The following is a 17,592-nucleotide window of genomic DNA, read 5'->3' on the forward strand; positions in this document are numbered from 1 at the left end:
TTCTACTCTCACAGATAGGAAAGAAACATTACTGCTATGCACTTTTAAAGTTAATTTTTACTTTTATTTAAGATATACAGATCCATGGTTTAAAAGGTCACATAGCTCCATAAAGATTATAACAAAAACAGCAATTTCATGTTTCTCATCTCCTCACCCCTAATCCCATATTTCCAGAAGCAACCACTCTCACCATTTGTTTACTGCTTTCTTCTGGTACCTCTCTAGCTCTAAAGATATACTCATACTACTATTTTTAAAATTTTTCCACATTAGATATTATCTATTAGCTTTCTGTTATGGAAAAAAAAGGGGATTAGGTCCACATACAAACACTCATTTTCTCTCACACTCCTCTTCCCAATATAGTTATATCATAATTTTTGGTTAGATAATCAGACAATATGTACATTGTCTGACTACATATATGATTATATAATAGTATTGCTAAGCAAATACTATTCACAGCTGTATCATGCAGTATACTTTGGTTACATTTCCTTTTTGCACAATGTTTTTGCTTTCTCTAGAGTTAATAAGGATTTAATTTCTTCATTTGCTCAGTTTTCTGTATATTTATCAGTAATTTCTGTATTTTTATCACTAAACTCTTCTCCAGAGGTTTAATTATTGCTTAAAGTTACTTGAATGTATCAGATTATCCATCAGTTTCCATTTTTCTTGGGGAAATCCTTCTTAGAGTCCCTCAACTCCTGCCTCAATCTGGTCTAGATGTTCCCTAGGCCTGATGTACAGCTCTTTTCCAGAGATTTTTCCTTCTCCATCCTCTTTTGGATTCCATTTGTCACTCCCCTGCATCCCATATCTTCCTCGTTATTGTTTACTTCCTTGTTTTGGTGGAGCATATCCTCTGGTAACTTTCTTAGATGGGTAAGTGGGAAATAAATTTTCTGAGACTTGGCATATCTTTATACTAGCCTCATCTAAACAGTTTAGCTGGGGAAGCAGCTATAAATTAGAAGTTATTTTCCTCACAATTTTGAAGGCATTGTTCCACTGTCTTATAACCTCCAATTTTGCTATTAAGAAATCTGATGGTATTTTGATTCTCAATCTTTTGTATGTGACCTGTGATTTTCACTCCTTCAGAAAAAGTTAGGCTCTTCTCTTTGTGCACAGTGTTCTCAAATTTTGTGTTGTTGTGACTGGATATGAACCTTTTTCATTCATTTTCCTGAACACTCATGGGTATTTTAGCTGAATATTTTGATCCTTCAGTTTAGGGAAATTTTCTTATATTATTTCTTTGGTAATTTTCTCCTGTCTATTTCCCTCTCTGTTTCTTTCTAGATCTCCTATTTTTTTTTTGCCACTGCATGGCATGTGGTATCTTAGTCCCCTGACCAGGGATCGAACCTGCGCCCCCTGCATTGAGAGAGTGGAGTCTTAACCACTGGGCCACCAGGGAAATCCCTAGATCTCCTGTTAATCAGACATTGTACCTATTAGTCTAATTCTCTAATTTTCATATTTTTAATCACCTCTTATTTATTTCTTTTTGTTCCACTTTCTGTGAGATTTCCTCAACTTTATTTCTAGCCCTTCTATTAATGTTTTACTTTTGCTATCATATTTTTGTTTTCACAAGTTCTCTTTTGTTCTTTGAATATTCTTGTTATAGCCTTCTATATGTATCCAGTATCTTCTCATCTCCTAACTCTCTAAAAATATTAATGATAAGGGTTTTTTCCTGACTCTTCTTCTATCTGCATTGTCTTTTTTTCTTTTTCTTTCTTTCCTGTTTAGTTCTTTTAGTCTTTGGTGTTAGAAGTAGCCTTCAGATTCCTGATGATCGTTGGCTGGCTGTCCATATTAAAAGTGCAGCAACTTCTTGAGCTGTTAACCTGACTGACAGGCTTCTAGGAACTTACTGAGGGGAAGAAGTGGGTGGGTGGGAAGGTTGTCTGCCTTTTAGTACATATGTAAATTTTTCCTTTATACCCCTGTTTCAGGATGCAACTCTCTCCCTCTTGTTCAATCCAGTCTATTTCCAGATCAGAGGAGGCAGTTCCTCCCTGAATGGTTGGTGTGGAGGGGGATTTAGAAAGCCCAACTGCTTCTTGTAAAGATTTTCAAACTGCCCTTTCAGCCCCTCTTGCCACTGTCTCCCCAGGCCCCACTTTCAGAGGTATTTAGCATCCCTAAGTCCTAAGGAGCTCTGCCATGTGGGTTGGCTTGCTTCTGGGAACTCCCTGCTTCCAGCTAAGGTTTCAGCTTTCTAGGGTCTGCTCTGTCAGTTACCACTCATCTGTCTTCACTCTAGTTTCCAGAGTGCTGTTATGTTCTCCATTATCATTGCCCTAGTGAATTTATGCTTTTTAAAAAATTCTTTTTACTATCATTTAAGAAGGATTTCCAAAAGGTTGGAGGTAAATACATGTCTTCAATCTGCCATATTTAATCAAAAGTCTTTTCATTTTTCATACCAGGGTTTACATTTAGAATTTTATAATTTTAAAAATGTAATGTATCCAAAATTAGGTGTGATTTATGCATGCATCTGAATCCCTTTGGTCAGTGGTTCTAAAAGTGTAGTTCCTCAGGCCATCAGCATTAGGCTCTGCTGGGAACTTGTGAGAAATGCAAATTCTTGGGCCCTACCCCAGACTTACCGAGTCAGAAACTCTGGACGTGCAGGCCAGAAATCAGATGCTTGAACAAGCTCTCCAGGGGGTCAGATGCGTGCTAGAGTCTGAGAACCGCTGCTGTTGGTGATGGAGGGATTCTGAACACTTGAGAAACACTACCCTACTCTCAACCTAAGCTTCAGATCCATCTCTTCAAATCCAAACCCACAAAGTGCCCAGCAGAGTGGCTGTTTTGAGATGGCTTCCTCTAACAGGATCCATCCTCCTGAGAAAATGTATGTGAACTCAGATGCTTTTTTCTTCCATGACACCTAGTTGTTTACTGCCTTAGACAGTAAACAGACTGGGATCCCTGAGGCCAGAAATGCTGGCAGACCAGGCACGGTATGAGAAGAAAAGAGTCAGAAGTAGAGAAGTTTGGAGAGGAGGGATGTAGTTGGGCCTCCTCCCTCTTCCATATTTTCAGCCATCAACAAGTTGAGAGAGGAGTTGCCAGCTTCCCTCAGGGCAGAAATCCTCGGGGAGCCTCATGGAACAGGAGGAACTTTGTTCTGAACCTCATGGTGCCAGAGGTTCTCAGCTGCCATCGCCCTCTTACCTTCAGAGCAACAGAGGCTGCCGATCATCCCACCTCACCTGTATGTGTGACTCCTCTGAGTTCCTCCGTCTGCGCCTCATCTCCCTACCTTCCCTTCTTCCCCTTCCCCACCTTGGTGATGATCTTTGCACATTCTCCTTTGGAACAATCACAGCCACTGTCCCTCTGAGCTCTCTCCAAGGCACAGTTAATACTCCCTTTCCACCTTCCCTCCCAGGTATGTCTTCACTGTCATTTATACCTTTGAAGCCTTGATAAAGATACTGGCAAGAGGATTTTGTCTAAATGAGTTCACTTACCTGCGAGATCCTTGGAACTGGCTGGATTTTAGTGTCATCACCCTGGCGTGAGTATTTCTCCACACTGACTTGTATGTGCATCTGTGTAGGGCTTGTAGGTGTGTCCAGGCTGCCACTCTGGGGATGTTTCCTTATCTCTGTCCAGCTTCCTCTTTCGGGACTGTGTAGCCTAGGGTTTCTTTGCCAAAAACTGTTGCTTTGGGAGTCATTTTCTAGGGTTAGTCCCATACACTCAGGGAGAAGTTGGAGACCTCAGATCTGAGCTGATAACTGGCCTGTCAAAGTGGATCAGACAAGGCTCAGTCTTGTACCTACCAGATATGAAGGTCTTTACCTGAGAACCAGTGCCTGAGAAGATGGGTTGGCCACACCCACATGCTTGAATATCCATCCACACATAGCACACGGAGCCTTCTAGATCACAATACATCTTCTCAAAGGGGCCATTCTGGAAAATATTGCCTTAATTAAATCAGTGTTCATGTCAGTCTATAAGTGGAAGTGCTAGTAGGTTCTCAGTGTCTGTTCTGGGTCCTTCCTAGGCTGGTGTTACCCAAAATTGTCCTTATTTATGCTGCCTGAATTCCCAAGTACCTCTTCTTGCAGAGATGCTGACTGACTTCTGGTCCTACAGGTATGTTGGTGAAGCCATAGATCTCCGAGGGATCTCAGGCCTGCGGACGTTCAGAGTCCTTAGAGCTTTAAAAACAGTGTCTGTGATCCCAGGTGAGCCGCTTTAACCAGTACATTTACTCATAGAGCTTATGTTGGTTTCCACAGCCTAATGTCCCACTTTGATTTTCACAAGAGCCCTATAAATTTCTGGGACATGGACTACTGTCCCCATTTAAGAGACAAAGAAACTGAGGCCCAGAGAGTAGAAAACACAATCCCAAATCCTCATCACTAGAGGCATTTGTGACCTGGAAACCTCATGTCCTGATTCTCAGCCAGCACTCTGTCCACAGTACCCCATGGTGTCCGTAAAGAACAAGAAGGTCAAGTCTTCGTTTTATGTTCTCATTGTGGGGTTCAGGCAAGCCTCCAGTCAGATTCTCATTTATACTTTAAACCAAAATGTAAACTTGGAAACAGTGAAGAAGGAAAAACGCAGTCCTAGGCTCTGGTGAGTATCTTCCCCATTTCCATGGATCTGAAAATTTGGGCCTCAGCCTTGTCTTTGGACCCACAGAAGAGAAAATAATGAGACAATTCTTGATTACAGGCAATTCAGAAACAAAAATAGTGTACCAGGGCTTATCTTACCAGGCCTCCAATAAGTAGCCCAGTGATACTCCTCATCTTCCACTGGGTTGATGGAGGGGATAGTGAGGCCAGAGAACAGGTAACAGCCCTGAGATGGGACTCAATGCTTCTCCCTTGTGGCCTGATGGGTTATCTCCCCTCCCTCACCCCTGAGAACCCATGCCCTCATCTGGGAAATAGAAATACTCACGCTAGAGTAGAAGTCCCTTTCCGCGGCTCTGTGACTGTTTCTGCAGGGAACGACTGAAAAGTCTTTGCCAACTTCCACTGGACAAGCTTCTTCATGAAGAAAATCAGAGCAATAAGTAGTCAGTTCTGCTGCTTGGTACCTCTCTCACCTACTCCCAGCCAGGAAGACCCTGAGTCTTGTCTACAAGACCTGGCCTATCCTGACCCTCCTCCTCTCCCTGCCTCATCTCTCTCCTGTACCCATCTCATACCACATTCCAGAATCTGCCTGTGGTTCCACAGACACTCAAAGCTTTTGCTCATTGCCCAGCCCTGGGCCATGCTGCTCCTCTGTCAGGAAATCCCTCCTCCTCTCTTCACTCAACTCATATGCATCCTCAGGGCTCTGCCATGCTCTGACCTCCTCAAGGAGACTCCCTGGTCCTTCCCATCTTCCCCACCCTCCACCCCATTTTACCCCGACTCCCAGGCTTCTGTGAGGGGCTGTTCCTCTGTGTGCCCACCTGCTCAATAATGCTATGGAGTTTCCCCTCACTCATCAGACAGCCCCACCACAGGCCAGTGCCTTAACCATTGCTCGGCTCCCAGAGGGGACCACATGGGGCAGGGGGTGTGCTCAATGGGTTATTTGTTGACCAAAATGAGAATGCAAGGCTAGATCACAGTCTGCTTCCCTGGTTAGAGCTCTTTCTGCTACCTGGGAAGCTGCTTTCCCGAAGAAGGTGTTTTCCTTTGCCAGAGCAACAAATCGTCTTTCCTTAAACAAGCAGGGGCCCCATCTTTGCTGCCAGCTGTGCTACTTCTCAGATTCTCTGTTTCTTCCTCAGTGACTCTCAGTGTCCCTCATGGCTTCACACTGTTATGTACATCTGTGTCTTTGCATCTCTGTCTCATTCTATCTCCCTTGCATGTCTCTCTCTCCCCCTCTCTCCCTCCTTTCTTCCTCCTCCTCCTCCTCCCTTTCTCTTTCTCTTTCACTCACTCACACACACACACTCACACACACTGAGGTACGTGTGTCCCCAGCCTTGAGCTGCCTCCCAGGACTGAGATAAGGACAGAAAAACAGATACCAAATGACTGGAATGAAGTTAGTAGCCTCACGCCTAGTGTAGTGCCTGGAACATAGCAGGTACTCATCAATTACTTTTTAAATTGAATTGCTACTCTCCAGAATTTATTAGCTTTAAAATGAAATGCATTGCCTGGATATCAGTTGCTTCATCTTTACAATGGGACAATAATCTCTGTCTGCCTCTCAGGCTTATTGCAAGGTTCAGATGAGAAACTGGGGTTGGAACTGCCCTAGAGTTTGTAAAATACCTCATACCTGTGTGTAGTGAGAGGGTAGGATGGCTAAGATGCAAGTGTGCCAGGCACACATGTGTGTTCTGCGTGTGGCACCTCATCCACGTGAGAGTATCAGTGTCATCTTCCCACAGGGCTGAAGGTCATCGTGGGAGCCCTGATCCACTCGGTGAGGAAGCTGGCTGACGTGACCATCCTCACCATCTTCTGCCTGAGTGTCTTTGCCCTGGTGGGCCTGCAGCTCTTCAAGGGCAACCTCAAGAACAAATGTGTCAAGAATTGCACAGTTGTCAACGAGACGGCCAATTACTCTTCTCATGAAAAACGGGAGTGGAATTTCTGTCATAGGGACCCAGGTCTGGTTGGCAGGGGGTGTGAAGCCCCTGCATACCTGTATAGACATATATTTTGATTCCTCTTTTCTGCTGAAATTCTTCTCATGAGTTGTGTTTTACTTTTGGACCCCCCCATTCTCTGTTGCCAAATTTCCTTTTACAAGGAAATGAGCTATAAATCCAGAGGTAGGTCATTCTGCCTCTGCTGAAGGAAGCTCAAAGCTGAAGCCACTGCTCAGCTTTTCTCTTCCCAGATGAGACATTTCCCCTTCCAGGCGTCCCAGCATATCCAGTGAGGGCACATGGCCAAGGGCTCTCTCCTCACTCTGGCAGAAGACTCAGCAGGTGTTGATTTCACCACTCAAGGCTTGAGTTGAGGGTTGAGAACCATGTGAGGCTTTCAATTCTTGCTTTATTTTGCAGATTTCTACACCAACAAACCAGGCACTTCTGATCCCTTACTGTGTGGCAATGGATCTGATTCAGGGTGAGTACCCAAGCCATGACATAGCACCAATGCCCAGCAGCCCTTTCTCCTTCTTGTCATCAGCTTTTTCTGGGTGAAGCCTGGGTTGCAAGTCCTGAGAAAGATGTAGAAATTAATAAGTCATGGCCTCTGCCATCCCAGGCTCATGAGGAGGGAGTGTATGAGTTAGCTCTTGCTGTGTAACAAACAACCCCAAGATTTTGTGGCCTAAAACACCAGCCATTTACTTAGCTCAGGATTCTGCAGATCTGCACATTGAGCTGAGATCAGTCTACTGTTCTTCTGATATTGACTGGGCTCATTCATGCATCTGCAGACAGTAGATGGATTAGCAGGGGTCTAGCTGATCTAGGATGGCCTCAGCTGGGGTGTTTTGTCTCTGCTCCATGTGGTCTCTCACCCCCCCACATCAGACTAGCCCAGGCTTATTCTTCTGGTGGAGGCAGGATTCCAAGAGAAAGAGTGGAAGTGTTCCAGGTCTCTTGAGGCCTAGGCTTAAACTGGCATAATGTCACTTCTATTGCATCCTATTGACTAAAGCAAGGCACAGGCCAGTCCAAATCCAAGGAATGGGGGAATAGACTCCACCTGTTGCTGGGAGAACCTGCGACATCATATTAAAAGGGGTGTGGAGACAGGGATGGGAATAATTGTGGTCATTTTTACAAACAATCTGCCCCAGGAAGGAACAAATATTTATTAAATATGTTTTATGTCAAATGCTCTACATTTAATTACGACTCTATCACATGGGTTTCATTATCCTCACATAGCAGAGGAAGAAACACATGCATCAGACTTTGCAGTTTCAAATTCTTGCAGAGACCAGACACATAACAACAAATGTGAGGAGTAGGCTGGGTGGGAACCATGATCATGAGAGTTCATGCTCCATCTAAAGGGGTAGCCACTTCTCAGTTCAGCTTTTGGTTGTCATGTGGAAATGTGGGTCCACTGTTTCCAGAACGTCCAAGTTTTTAAAAGAGAGACAGGAAATTTCAATTTTTATGTAAACTCCCTTAACTATAAACATTGGCTACCAATTTCAGAAAATGTCTACATATTGTGGGCCAAACAAAATATTTTAGCAATGCAAATTCAGCTAGCAATCTGCCAGTTTGTGAGCTCTGATGCATATACATAAAGATGCTATGCTGTGAAGTACAAGTGCTGTCCTAGAGGCTCCCTGGGCTGGGGAAACACAGCGAGGTGATGGTGTGAGGCAGGGAGGATGTCAGCGAAGGTTTCCTAGAGGTGGTGACTGAGGTGAGATTGAAGGGTAAACAGGATGTCTTCAGGCTTGATGGACAAGAGATGGTTTGGATGGAGCCTTTACTTTTTAATTTTTTTTTAATTAATTAATTTATTTTTGGCTGTGTTGGGTCTTCGTTTCTGTGTGCAGGCTTTCTCTAGCTGCGGCGAGCGGGGGCTACTCTTCATCGTGGTGCGCGGGCTTCTCATTGTCGTGGCTTCTCTTGTTATGGAGCACAGGCTCTAGACGCGCAGGCTCAGTAATTGTGGCTCACGGGCTTAGTTGCTCCACGGCATGTGGGATCTTCCCAGACCAGGGCTCAAACCCGTGTCCCCTGCATTGGCAGGCAGATTCTTAACCACTGTGCCACCAGGGAAGCCCGGATGGAGCCTTTAGATAGCAGAACAGAATTTGAGACAAAGCAAAGGGGTAGAGGGCCCCTCATGTCTGCCTGCTGCTTTGACCACGGGAACAGGTGTGAGCAGAAAGAGATCAGGCAACAGATCAGAAAGACTCATCCCTCCCATCTCCATGGCGAGGGGGTCTGGAACCCCGAGCCCACACAACCCCCTCCCTGAGTGGCTAACAGCCCTATATTGCACAAGTGGAGGTGGGTGGGAAATTTATGGAGTTCTGCCTTCATCAGCTCCCCAGGAAAACAATCTCAGCTAGAGCTGAGGGGTGGGACTAACAGGAGAATTTGAGCAACACAGGCCCCTTGGCCTCTTTCTTCACAAATGCACTTGGCATTTGGTTCTTGAGTTCAGGAAGAGGGTTGTTCTGATGTCAGTTTTTATTTGCATTTGACTTAAATTGAAACCGAGGACCCGTCAGTGTCCTCCTCCTGTCTGGATTATGGCATTTCTCATGAGGATGGTTCCACAGTAGCCCACGCACTGACTGTGGTAAAGCTGTGGGGTCCATCCATGGGGCCCCTCTCCAACTCTGAGAGAGACCAGCTATCCTGCTGCATAGGTCCTGGCCAGGTGGGGAAGGAGTGGATAGGGCTGGGATGTTAAGTAGAGGCCAGCTTAGATGATGGGCAGAGTGAGCCCTGACAGGCATGCTGTGAACACCGAACCTGGGTTCTGTGCTGAGCTGCAGAGAAGCCAGAGCCCTGAGCAAAAGCCCACACTGACCAGTGACACTGCAGGGAGAAAGTCCAGGGTCTCAAAGTGGAGAACAAGTACCAGGAAATACTTGATGATTTTCAGCATTCTTTCACATACATTATTCTACTCCATCTTTCTGGTAGCTTCAGATTAAAAACACCAAGAAATTTATTTCTGCATTTGACATACAATATTTGCTATGCTGAAGGCATCTTGCAAGAGCCTTTACACCGTGGTCTCATTTAATTCTCTGAGCAGTTAGCTGTTGATGTGTAGCAGCTATAGAGGTGTTCTACGGCAGACATAGAAATAGGCTGCCCTTAGTGTTAACTAGCAAACCTACAGGTAATGGGTTAACTAGCTCCTTGGGAGAGCAGAACCAAGAGACTGTCTTTATATGAGGGTCTACAGAGTCTGGAAACTCGCAAATCTTCAACCAAGGTTGGAGACAGAATTGGGATTTAGTTATAATCAAGTTGTCAGGCCCTAATCAATTGTGTGGGTTCCTGGATGTGTGTTTGTATGGATGTCTGGAATAAGAAGACCCCCCAGGGTTGGTGTTGGTGGAGGAATCCTGAAGTAGAATCCAGAACTACAAAAAAGGTGCTACTGTCTCCTCACCCAGGCCATCTCACTGGGGTGCAGGGGAGCACTCACATGCCTCATGCTTAGAGATGGTTCGTGATACCAACTCACCCTCTTACTGTGAGAGAGAGGGCAGTGCAGCCCTCGCCATCCCAGTGCTCACCAGGCAGTCATCTTCAATTTGGCCTTCCTTCATAGGTCAGTCTTCATAAACTACTTGACAGTTATATTTCTCCTTTTAAATAAATCCATTGGCATCTGTGTCCTTTTAGACAGCTGACTTCTTCTCTCTGAACCCCAGCTTCCACATCTGTTTTTTTTTTTTTACATCTTTATTGGAGTATAATTGCTTTACAATGGTGTGTTAGTTTCTGCTTTATAACAAAGTGAAACACTTATACATATACGTATGTTCCCGTATCTCTTCCCTCTTGCATCTCCCTCCCTCCCACCCTCCCTATTCCACCCCTCTAGGTGGTCACAAAGCACCGAGCTGATCTCCCTGTGCTATGCGGCTGCTTCCCACTAGCTATCTATTTTACGTTTGGTAGTGTATATATGCCCATGCCACTCTCTCACTTTGTCCCAGCTTACCCTTCCCCCTCCCCATATCCTCAAGTCCATTCTCTAGTAGGTCTGTGTCTTTATTCCCATCTTACCCCTAGGTTCTTCATGACATTTTTTTCCCTTAGATTCCATATTTATGTGTTAGCATACGGTATTTGTCTTTCTCTTTCTGACTTACTTCACTCTGTATGACAGACTCTAGGTCCATCCAACTCACTACAAATAACTCAATTTCGTTTCTTTTTATGGCTGAGTAATATTCCATTGTATATATGTACCACATCTTTATCCATTCATCTGATGATGGACACTTAGGTGGCTTCCATGTCCTGGCTATTATAAGTAGAGTTGCAATGAACATTTTGGTACATGACTCTTTTTGAATTATGGTTTTCTCAGGGTATATGCCCAGTAGTGGGATTGCTGGCTCATATGGTAGTTCTATTTGTAGTTTTTTAAGGAACCTCCATACTGTTCTCCACAGTGGCTGTATCAATTTACATTCCCACCAACAGTGCAAGAGGGTTCCCTTTTCTCCACACCCTCTCCAGCATTTATTGTTTCTAGATTTTTTGATGATGGCCATTCTGACTGGTGTGAGATGATATCTCATTGTAGTTTTGATTTGCATTTCTCTAATGATTAATGAAGTTGAGTATTCTTTCATGTGTTTGTTGGCAGTCTGTATATCTTCTTTGGAGAAATGTCTATTTAGGTCTTCTGCCCATTTTTGGATTGGGTTGTTTGTTTTTTTGTTATTGAGCTGCATGAGCTGCTTATAAATTTTGGAGATTAATCCTTTGTCAGTTGCTTCATTTGCAAATATTTTCTCCCATTCTGAGGGTTGTCTTTTGGTCTTGTTTATGGTTTCCTTTGCTGTGCAAAAGCTTTGAAGTTTCATTAGGTCCCATTTGTTTATTTTTGTTTTTATTTCCATTTCTCTGGGAGGTGGGTCAGAAAGGATCTTGCTGTGGTTTATGTCATAGAGTGTTCTGCCTATGTTTTCCTCTAAGAGTTTGATAGTTTCTGGCCTTACATTTAGGTCTTTAATCCATTTTGAGCTTATTTTTGTGTATGGTGTTAGGGAGTGTTCTAATCTCATACTTTTACATGTACCTGTCCAGTTCTCCCAGCACCACTTATTGAAGAGGCTGTCCTTTCTCCACTGTACATTCCTGCCTCCTTTATCAAAGATAAGGTGACATATGTGCGTGGGTTTATCTCTGGGCTTTCTATCCTGCTCCATTGATCTATATTTCTGTTTTTGTGCCAGTACCACACATCTGTTTTTAAAAAAAGGATTATTGAGATGATTAAATTATAACATTTGTAAAGCACTTAGGAGTGAGAGAGGCACATAGTACGTGCTCAGTTATTGGACAGTGGTGGGTTTTTTTGTTTGTTTGTTTGTTTGTTTTGTTTTTTTTGCGGTACGCGGGTCTCTCACTGTTGTGGCCTCTCCCGTTGCGGAGCACAGGCTCCAGACGCGCAGGCTCATTGGCCATGGCTCATGGGCCCAGCCGATCTGCGGCATGTGGGATCTTCCCGGACCGGGGCACGAACCCGCGTCCCCTGCATCAGCAAGCGGACTCTCAACCACTGCGCCACCAGGGAAGCCCGGAAAGTGGTGTTTTGATTGTTGTATGTAATTGGTCAGTGAACTTGGCTAACTGTGAGTCCTTTGAAAGACAACTCTGCAGGTGATGCCAACTGGCTCAGGTTTTACTGACTCTGCCTCCCCTGGTGTCAATTTGCAAAGAGCTCACCACCTTATGGGGTCATGTCTGGGCAGCCAGCTAGCCTCCTCCAGGCCATTTCCCTTTGCATGAAACTCTGACGTGAAGGTATTATGTTACCAGGGTGGGGTGGGGCGGGGAGGGGGGGGTACCTCTTCTAGGGCCCGAGATGAGATCTTGTCTAACACTCAGAAATGAATCATAGGGACTTCCCTGGTGGCACAGTGGTTAAGAATCCACCTGCCAATGCAGGGGACACGGGTTCGACCCCTGGTCTGGGAAGATCCCAGATGCTACGGGGCAACTAATCCCGTGTGCCACAACTACTGAGCCTGTGCTCTAGAGCCCGCGAGCCACAACTGCTGAGCCCACGTACCACAACTACTGAAGCCCGCACGCCTAGAGCCCATGATCCACAGCAAGAGAAACCACCGCAATGAGAAGCCTGCGCACCTCAACGAAGAGTAGCCCCTGCTCGCCACTAGAGAAAAGCCCGTGTGCCGCGACGAAGACCCAGCGCAGCCAAAAAAGAAAAAAAAGAATCGTCTGAGGAAACGTGCATATTGACAAAATAAAACACTTTTTTGTAAATGAGTGTTTGAGCAGACAGCAGCAGGGTAGGGAACCTAGGAGAACTGCTCTGCCTCATGGCTTGCGGTCTCAGGATTTATGGAGGTTGGGTTAACTTTCTGGGTTGTCTCTGGCCAGTCATTTTGCTTGTGCCCATATTTGGTCTGACTCAGGGCCCTTCCTGGCTGCACACACATCTCTCAGTCAAGACAGTTACTATCACGAGGGTGTCTGGGAGGTTTGCAGGACTATTATGGGTTGGCGCCTCCTCCGTCCTTTTTTCCCCTCCCAAATTCTTCTGGTTGGTTTTGGTGGCAGCTTGTTGGTTCCATGTTCCTTATTGAGACCTCTTGTTGTGAGACAACTCACGTAAGCGGTTCTAACCTGGCCAGGACGGGTGGTTTCAGTCAGTAATTCCCTAACATTATCGTCCCCATTTAATGGGCAAGAGAAACTGAGACCTAAAGAGACTGAATGTCCAAGGTCACTCAGCTAATAAGAGGTAGGCTAGGCCTTGAACTCCAATCTTTGACTTCAAACCCTCAGGTCTTCCTACAACTCTGGACTGTCTTGCCCGCACTAAGTGGGAGGCTGTGCAATTGACAACCTTCTCTGTTCTTGCTGCAGCCACTGCCCTGAAGGTTATTTCTGCCTTAAAACATCTGACAACCCAGATTTTAACTATACCAGCTTTGACTCCTTTGCTTGGGCTTTCCTCTCACTGTTCCGCCTCATGACACAGGATTCCTGGGAACGCCTCTACCAGCAGGTATTGATCTGCATGTCCCCATACAGACTCGGTTGGAGGCTGGGGCATTGGCTGCATGGCTACATTCTTCCTGGAGGACCCTGACCATGTCAGGGGCCCAAGTTCTCTAGGTACAAGTCTCTCTTCTTTCTTTTGAATCTGCAGACCCTGAGGGCTTCTGGGAAAATCTATATGTTTTTTTTCGTGCTTGTTATCTTCCTGGGGTCTTTCTACCTGGTCAATTTGATTTTGGCTGTGGTCACCATGGCATATGAGGAGCAGAACCAGGCAACCACTGATGAAATTGAAGCCAAGGAGAAGAAGTTCCAGGAGGCCCTTCAGATGCTCCGGATGGAGCAGGAGGTCAGTGAGGGGTGGATCTTTGTGAAATCTGTTGCAGGTTGTACATTGTTGGGCAGATATCTGGACTAGCCTCTTAGAGTAAGACTGTCATTTTAGGGAACCATAGGAAGATTCATCTTATCTCAGGGACCATCTTAGGTTAGACTTTCTCATAAAAAATGAATGAAGAGCCTGTGCAACTGATTCATTGAGGGGTGCTCTTAGGAGGAGACTGAAGGAAACAGGATGGGACAGGGGAAGAATTAAACAAGGAAGTGACCTCAGCTAGATACTACCTTTGGCCTGATCCCATGGGGAGCTCCAGGGCATGACTTGTTCCACAGGGTTACCCCTACCTGGAGGCAAGAATGCTGGCCCTTTGTACCTCCATACTTGCTCCAGCCAAATGTATAGTCAAAGAAAGTGTTCTGCAAATCCTGCAGCTGTAACCCATTAGTAACTAACATTCAAGCAGCTTGAGATGAGGGTACTGACCTGGTAAAAGAGATCTGGACAGGGCATCAACAGAGTTTACTACAGGGTGTGAATGAGGGAGGTGATCCAGAGGTGACTCTTCCTGCCATGTCTTAATCCAGCCACCACCCAGATCCTAATCCTGATCTCCTCTGGTTTAGATGCCATCACCTCTGTGACACCCCGTGTCTGGGGGACACACATTTATGCTAAGCTCATCCAGATACTGCTGTTCTCTCCTTTCAGGTGCTGGCAGCCCTGGGGGTTGACACAGCCTCTCTCCACTCCCATAATGGATCCCCTTTGGCCTCCAAAAATGCCAGTGTGAGAAGGCACAGAATGAAGCCAAGGGTGTCAGAGGGCTCCACAGATGACAACAAGTCACCCCAGACTGAGTCTTACAACGAGCACAGAATGGTAAGGGGCTCAGGTTTGTGCCTTAAAGGTGACCCACCTTTCCAGCTGCCATGGACAATATGCTGAAGTGGGAAGAGGTTTGTAGCAGAGAGATATCTGGAGGCACAGAGACTAGGAGGATGTTTTGATAATACAGACCCTGCCTGCCACGCCCCCCAACCAATGGTAGCCTAAACTAGGACAGGGGCATTATGGATGGGGAAAAGGGTGGATTATAAAGACTTTTATGGGGACTCGAGGGAATAAACAAAATTGGGACTGTGGAATGTTGGAAAAGAAGGGAGAAGTCCAAAATGCCTCCCAGGTTTCCAGATTGGGCAGTTAGGTAGGTGGTGATTCTAAGGCAGTAGCACTGGAGAAGAACCCTGGATTGTTTGTGACCTTGAACATGCTGACCTTGAGGTATCTGTGGACCTGTGGACATCAAGGGTCAGCTTCCTTCTGACACTCTGATCTGCAGTTCTGGAGCAGGAGTGTGGTCCTTGTTCGTGGTGCTGAAATCATTTACAAGCTTCTTTCCGACCTCATGCCTCAGTCCCTGCAGCTCAAATTCTCCCCTACTGTTGGCACAGGAGATCCCAGCACCTGTCTCTGTGATAACAATCCAGCCTGGGAATAACTTCAGTACCTCACTTCAGACCCTGTAGCAATTCTCCCCACCATCATGACCCGCTACCTCCTGCTCCAAGATTCCCTGTACTCACCAAGTTTCCTCCCACCAGCTCCTTCTCCCTTGAAAGTCCTATGTACCCCAAATATACCCTTTCCACAGGCCTAAGAGATAATAACCCCTTTGTGGTAGAGTAGATCCCACAATAACAGTATGGGAAAGGGGATCAACATGGCTATTTTTCAAGGCTGCTGACGCTCACTTCTCTCCCGATCTCTTTTCCTTGTGCTCCTCTGAAGGATGTTCTACTTTTTGGAATAGGATCTCTACAACCCCCAGACTTCCGTGTGCATGGACATACACAGGCACACTCCCATGCACACTGACCTCAGTGACACGGACACTTCAGCATTTATCAGAGTCTGTGCCCTTCCCTTCCCTGCTCTGCCTCTTTTGAGCAGCACCTGATATGGACAGGGCACAGTTCAGAAGCTGTTTCAAAGGGGATTTGACTAGGGCTCTGACAACCATGGAACAGGATGAATCACAGCTTCCGTGGACGTGTCAGTGACACTCTGAATTGGGCTTTAATTTCTCCTATTCAGTCAGCCTCGCACAGATTAGCACTTGGATGTCCAATAGTTGTCTGGTGTGTGTCTGTGTGCTTGTATCTCCAGCTAGGTTTACCTTCAAAAGGAAAAACAGGAACCATGTTTTGTTAATTCAACAACACTAGGTGCTTGTTATAAAGAGTTGACTAAAACACAGTCCATTTCCCAAGGACTTCCATTTGGGTGGAGGAGGAAGATATAAAAATAGCTGTGTGTTGAGTACTTTATTAGGGACACATAGATGGTGTTTGGGGAATAGAAGAGGAAACGTCTACTCTTATGAGGGCGAGGGTGTATCAGGAAAGGCTTCATGGAGGAGGGGATAATTTAAGTGAATAGTAAATAGTGAGTAGGGGTGTCCTCTAGTAATTGAGGACTGGGAGGGTTTGGGGAGGAATATTTTCCAGGCAGAAAGGAGGTCATGTTTATGCAAAGACAGGGAGGCATTGTTTGGGTACTTCCTTTATACTAACTGATTAACTGGAGTCCATTCAATAAGGCATCCCCTTCCTTCTTTCCCAGGTGTGTTATTGTAGTAAACAGACCATAGGAAGTTTTAATAAAAAGCCATTTTCTGACCAGCAGTAATGAGAGAGAGGTTGGGGGTAGCACTTAGCAGAGAGACACAGCAGGGGTTTCAGGGAACACACAGGAAACCAGTTGGTTTGCTTGGAGGATGCATTTTAAAGGCACGTCCGATACTTAGATTCAGAGTTCATTGTCTACCATTTGTCAAATAGGTTAATTGTGAAATATTAGTTGGTGGCCAAGGAGGCACTGCTTGTCAAATACGGGACCAAAATTTTCTTCTTAGTTTCTTGGTTTGCTTAGTGCCCAAGTGCATATAACTCAGTTGTCCCATCTTTAATAAGGATATGCCAATTCTGTTCCTTTGCTTCAAAACTAGGAAGGATTCGTGGATTTTTATGAGTTCAATGTCCTTGGACATATATTCTAGGCAAAAAGCGCTGTGTTTTTTGTTTTTTAAATTAATTAATTAATTAATTTTTGGCTGTGTTGGGTCTTCGTTGCTGCGCATGGGCTTTCTCTAGTTGCGGTAAGCGGGGGCTACTCTTCGTTGCGGTGTGTGGGCTTCTCTTGTTGCGGAGCACGGGCTCTAGGTGCGCGGGCTTCAGTAGTTGTGGCGCACGGGCTTAGCTGTCCCGTGGCATCTGGGATCTTCCTGGCCCAGGGATGGAACCCATGTCCCCTGCATTGGTAGGCGGATTCTTAACCACTGTGCCACCAGGGAAGTCCCTAGTGCTGTGGGGGACTTTAATACTGAATTACAGTGATGGTTGTTGAACAGGACTGGGCTCCAAATGATCAAGAAAGCAAATTTCACTTCTGTGGGAGAGGGGGATAGGTCAGGAGAGCTTTAATTGACAAAGTGTCCCAACTTTAGTAATTTAGTAAATAAAAGGAGTTAAGGAAGGGGGAAAAATTCAGCAATATGATCAGAGTTTGATAGGAAGTC

At 45.5% G+C, this 17,592-nt stretch overlaps 1 protein-coding gene across 1 annotated transcript in view; it reads left to right on the top strand.

The window, feature by feature from the left end:
* The window catches only part of SCN10A (sodium voltage-gated channel alpha subunit 10), an 81,427-nt gene that overhangs the window by 18,700 nt on the left and 45,135 nt on the right, over window positions 1-17,592 (top strand). Inside the window, exons 4-10 of the mRNA XM_022563630.2 lie at window positions 3,425-3,553; window positions 4,141-4,232; window positions 6,404-6,625; window positions 7,028-7,091; window positions 13,541-13,682; window positions 13,827-14,024; window positions 14,724-14,894. Of these exons, the coding sequence (XP_022419338.1) occupies window positions 3,425-3,553; window positions 4,141-4,232; window positions 6,404-6,625; window positions 7,028-7,091; window positions 13,541-13,682; window positions 13,827-14,024; window positions 14,724-14,894 (1,018 nt within the window). The remainder of the gene's footprint in view (window positions 1-3,424; window positions 3,554-4,140; window positions 4,233-6,403; window positions 6,626-7,027; window positions 7,092-13,540; window positions 13,683-13,826; window positions 14,025-14,723; window positions 14,895-17,592) is intronic.

This window comes from Delphinapterus leucas, chromosome 10 (genome assembly GCF_059928025.1).
Source record: "Delphinapterus leucas isolate spDelLeu-1000000601 "Yukka" chromosome 10, BTC_Dleu_Yukka2, whole genome shotgun sequence".
Lineage (NCBI taxonomy): Eukaryota > Metazoa > Chordata > Mammalia > Artiodactyla > Monodontidae > Delphinapterus > Delphinapterus leucas.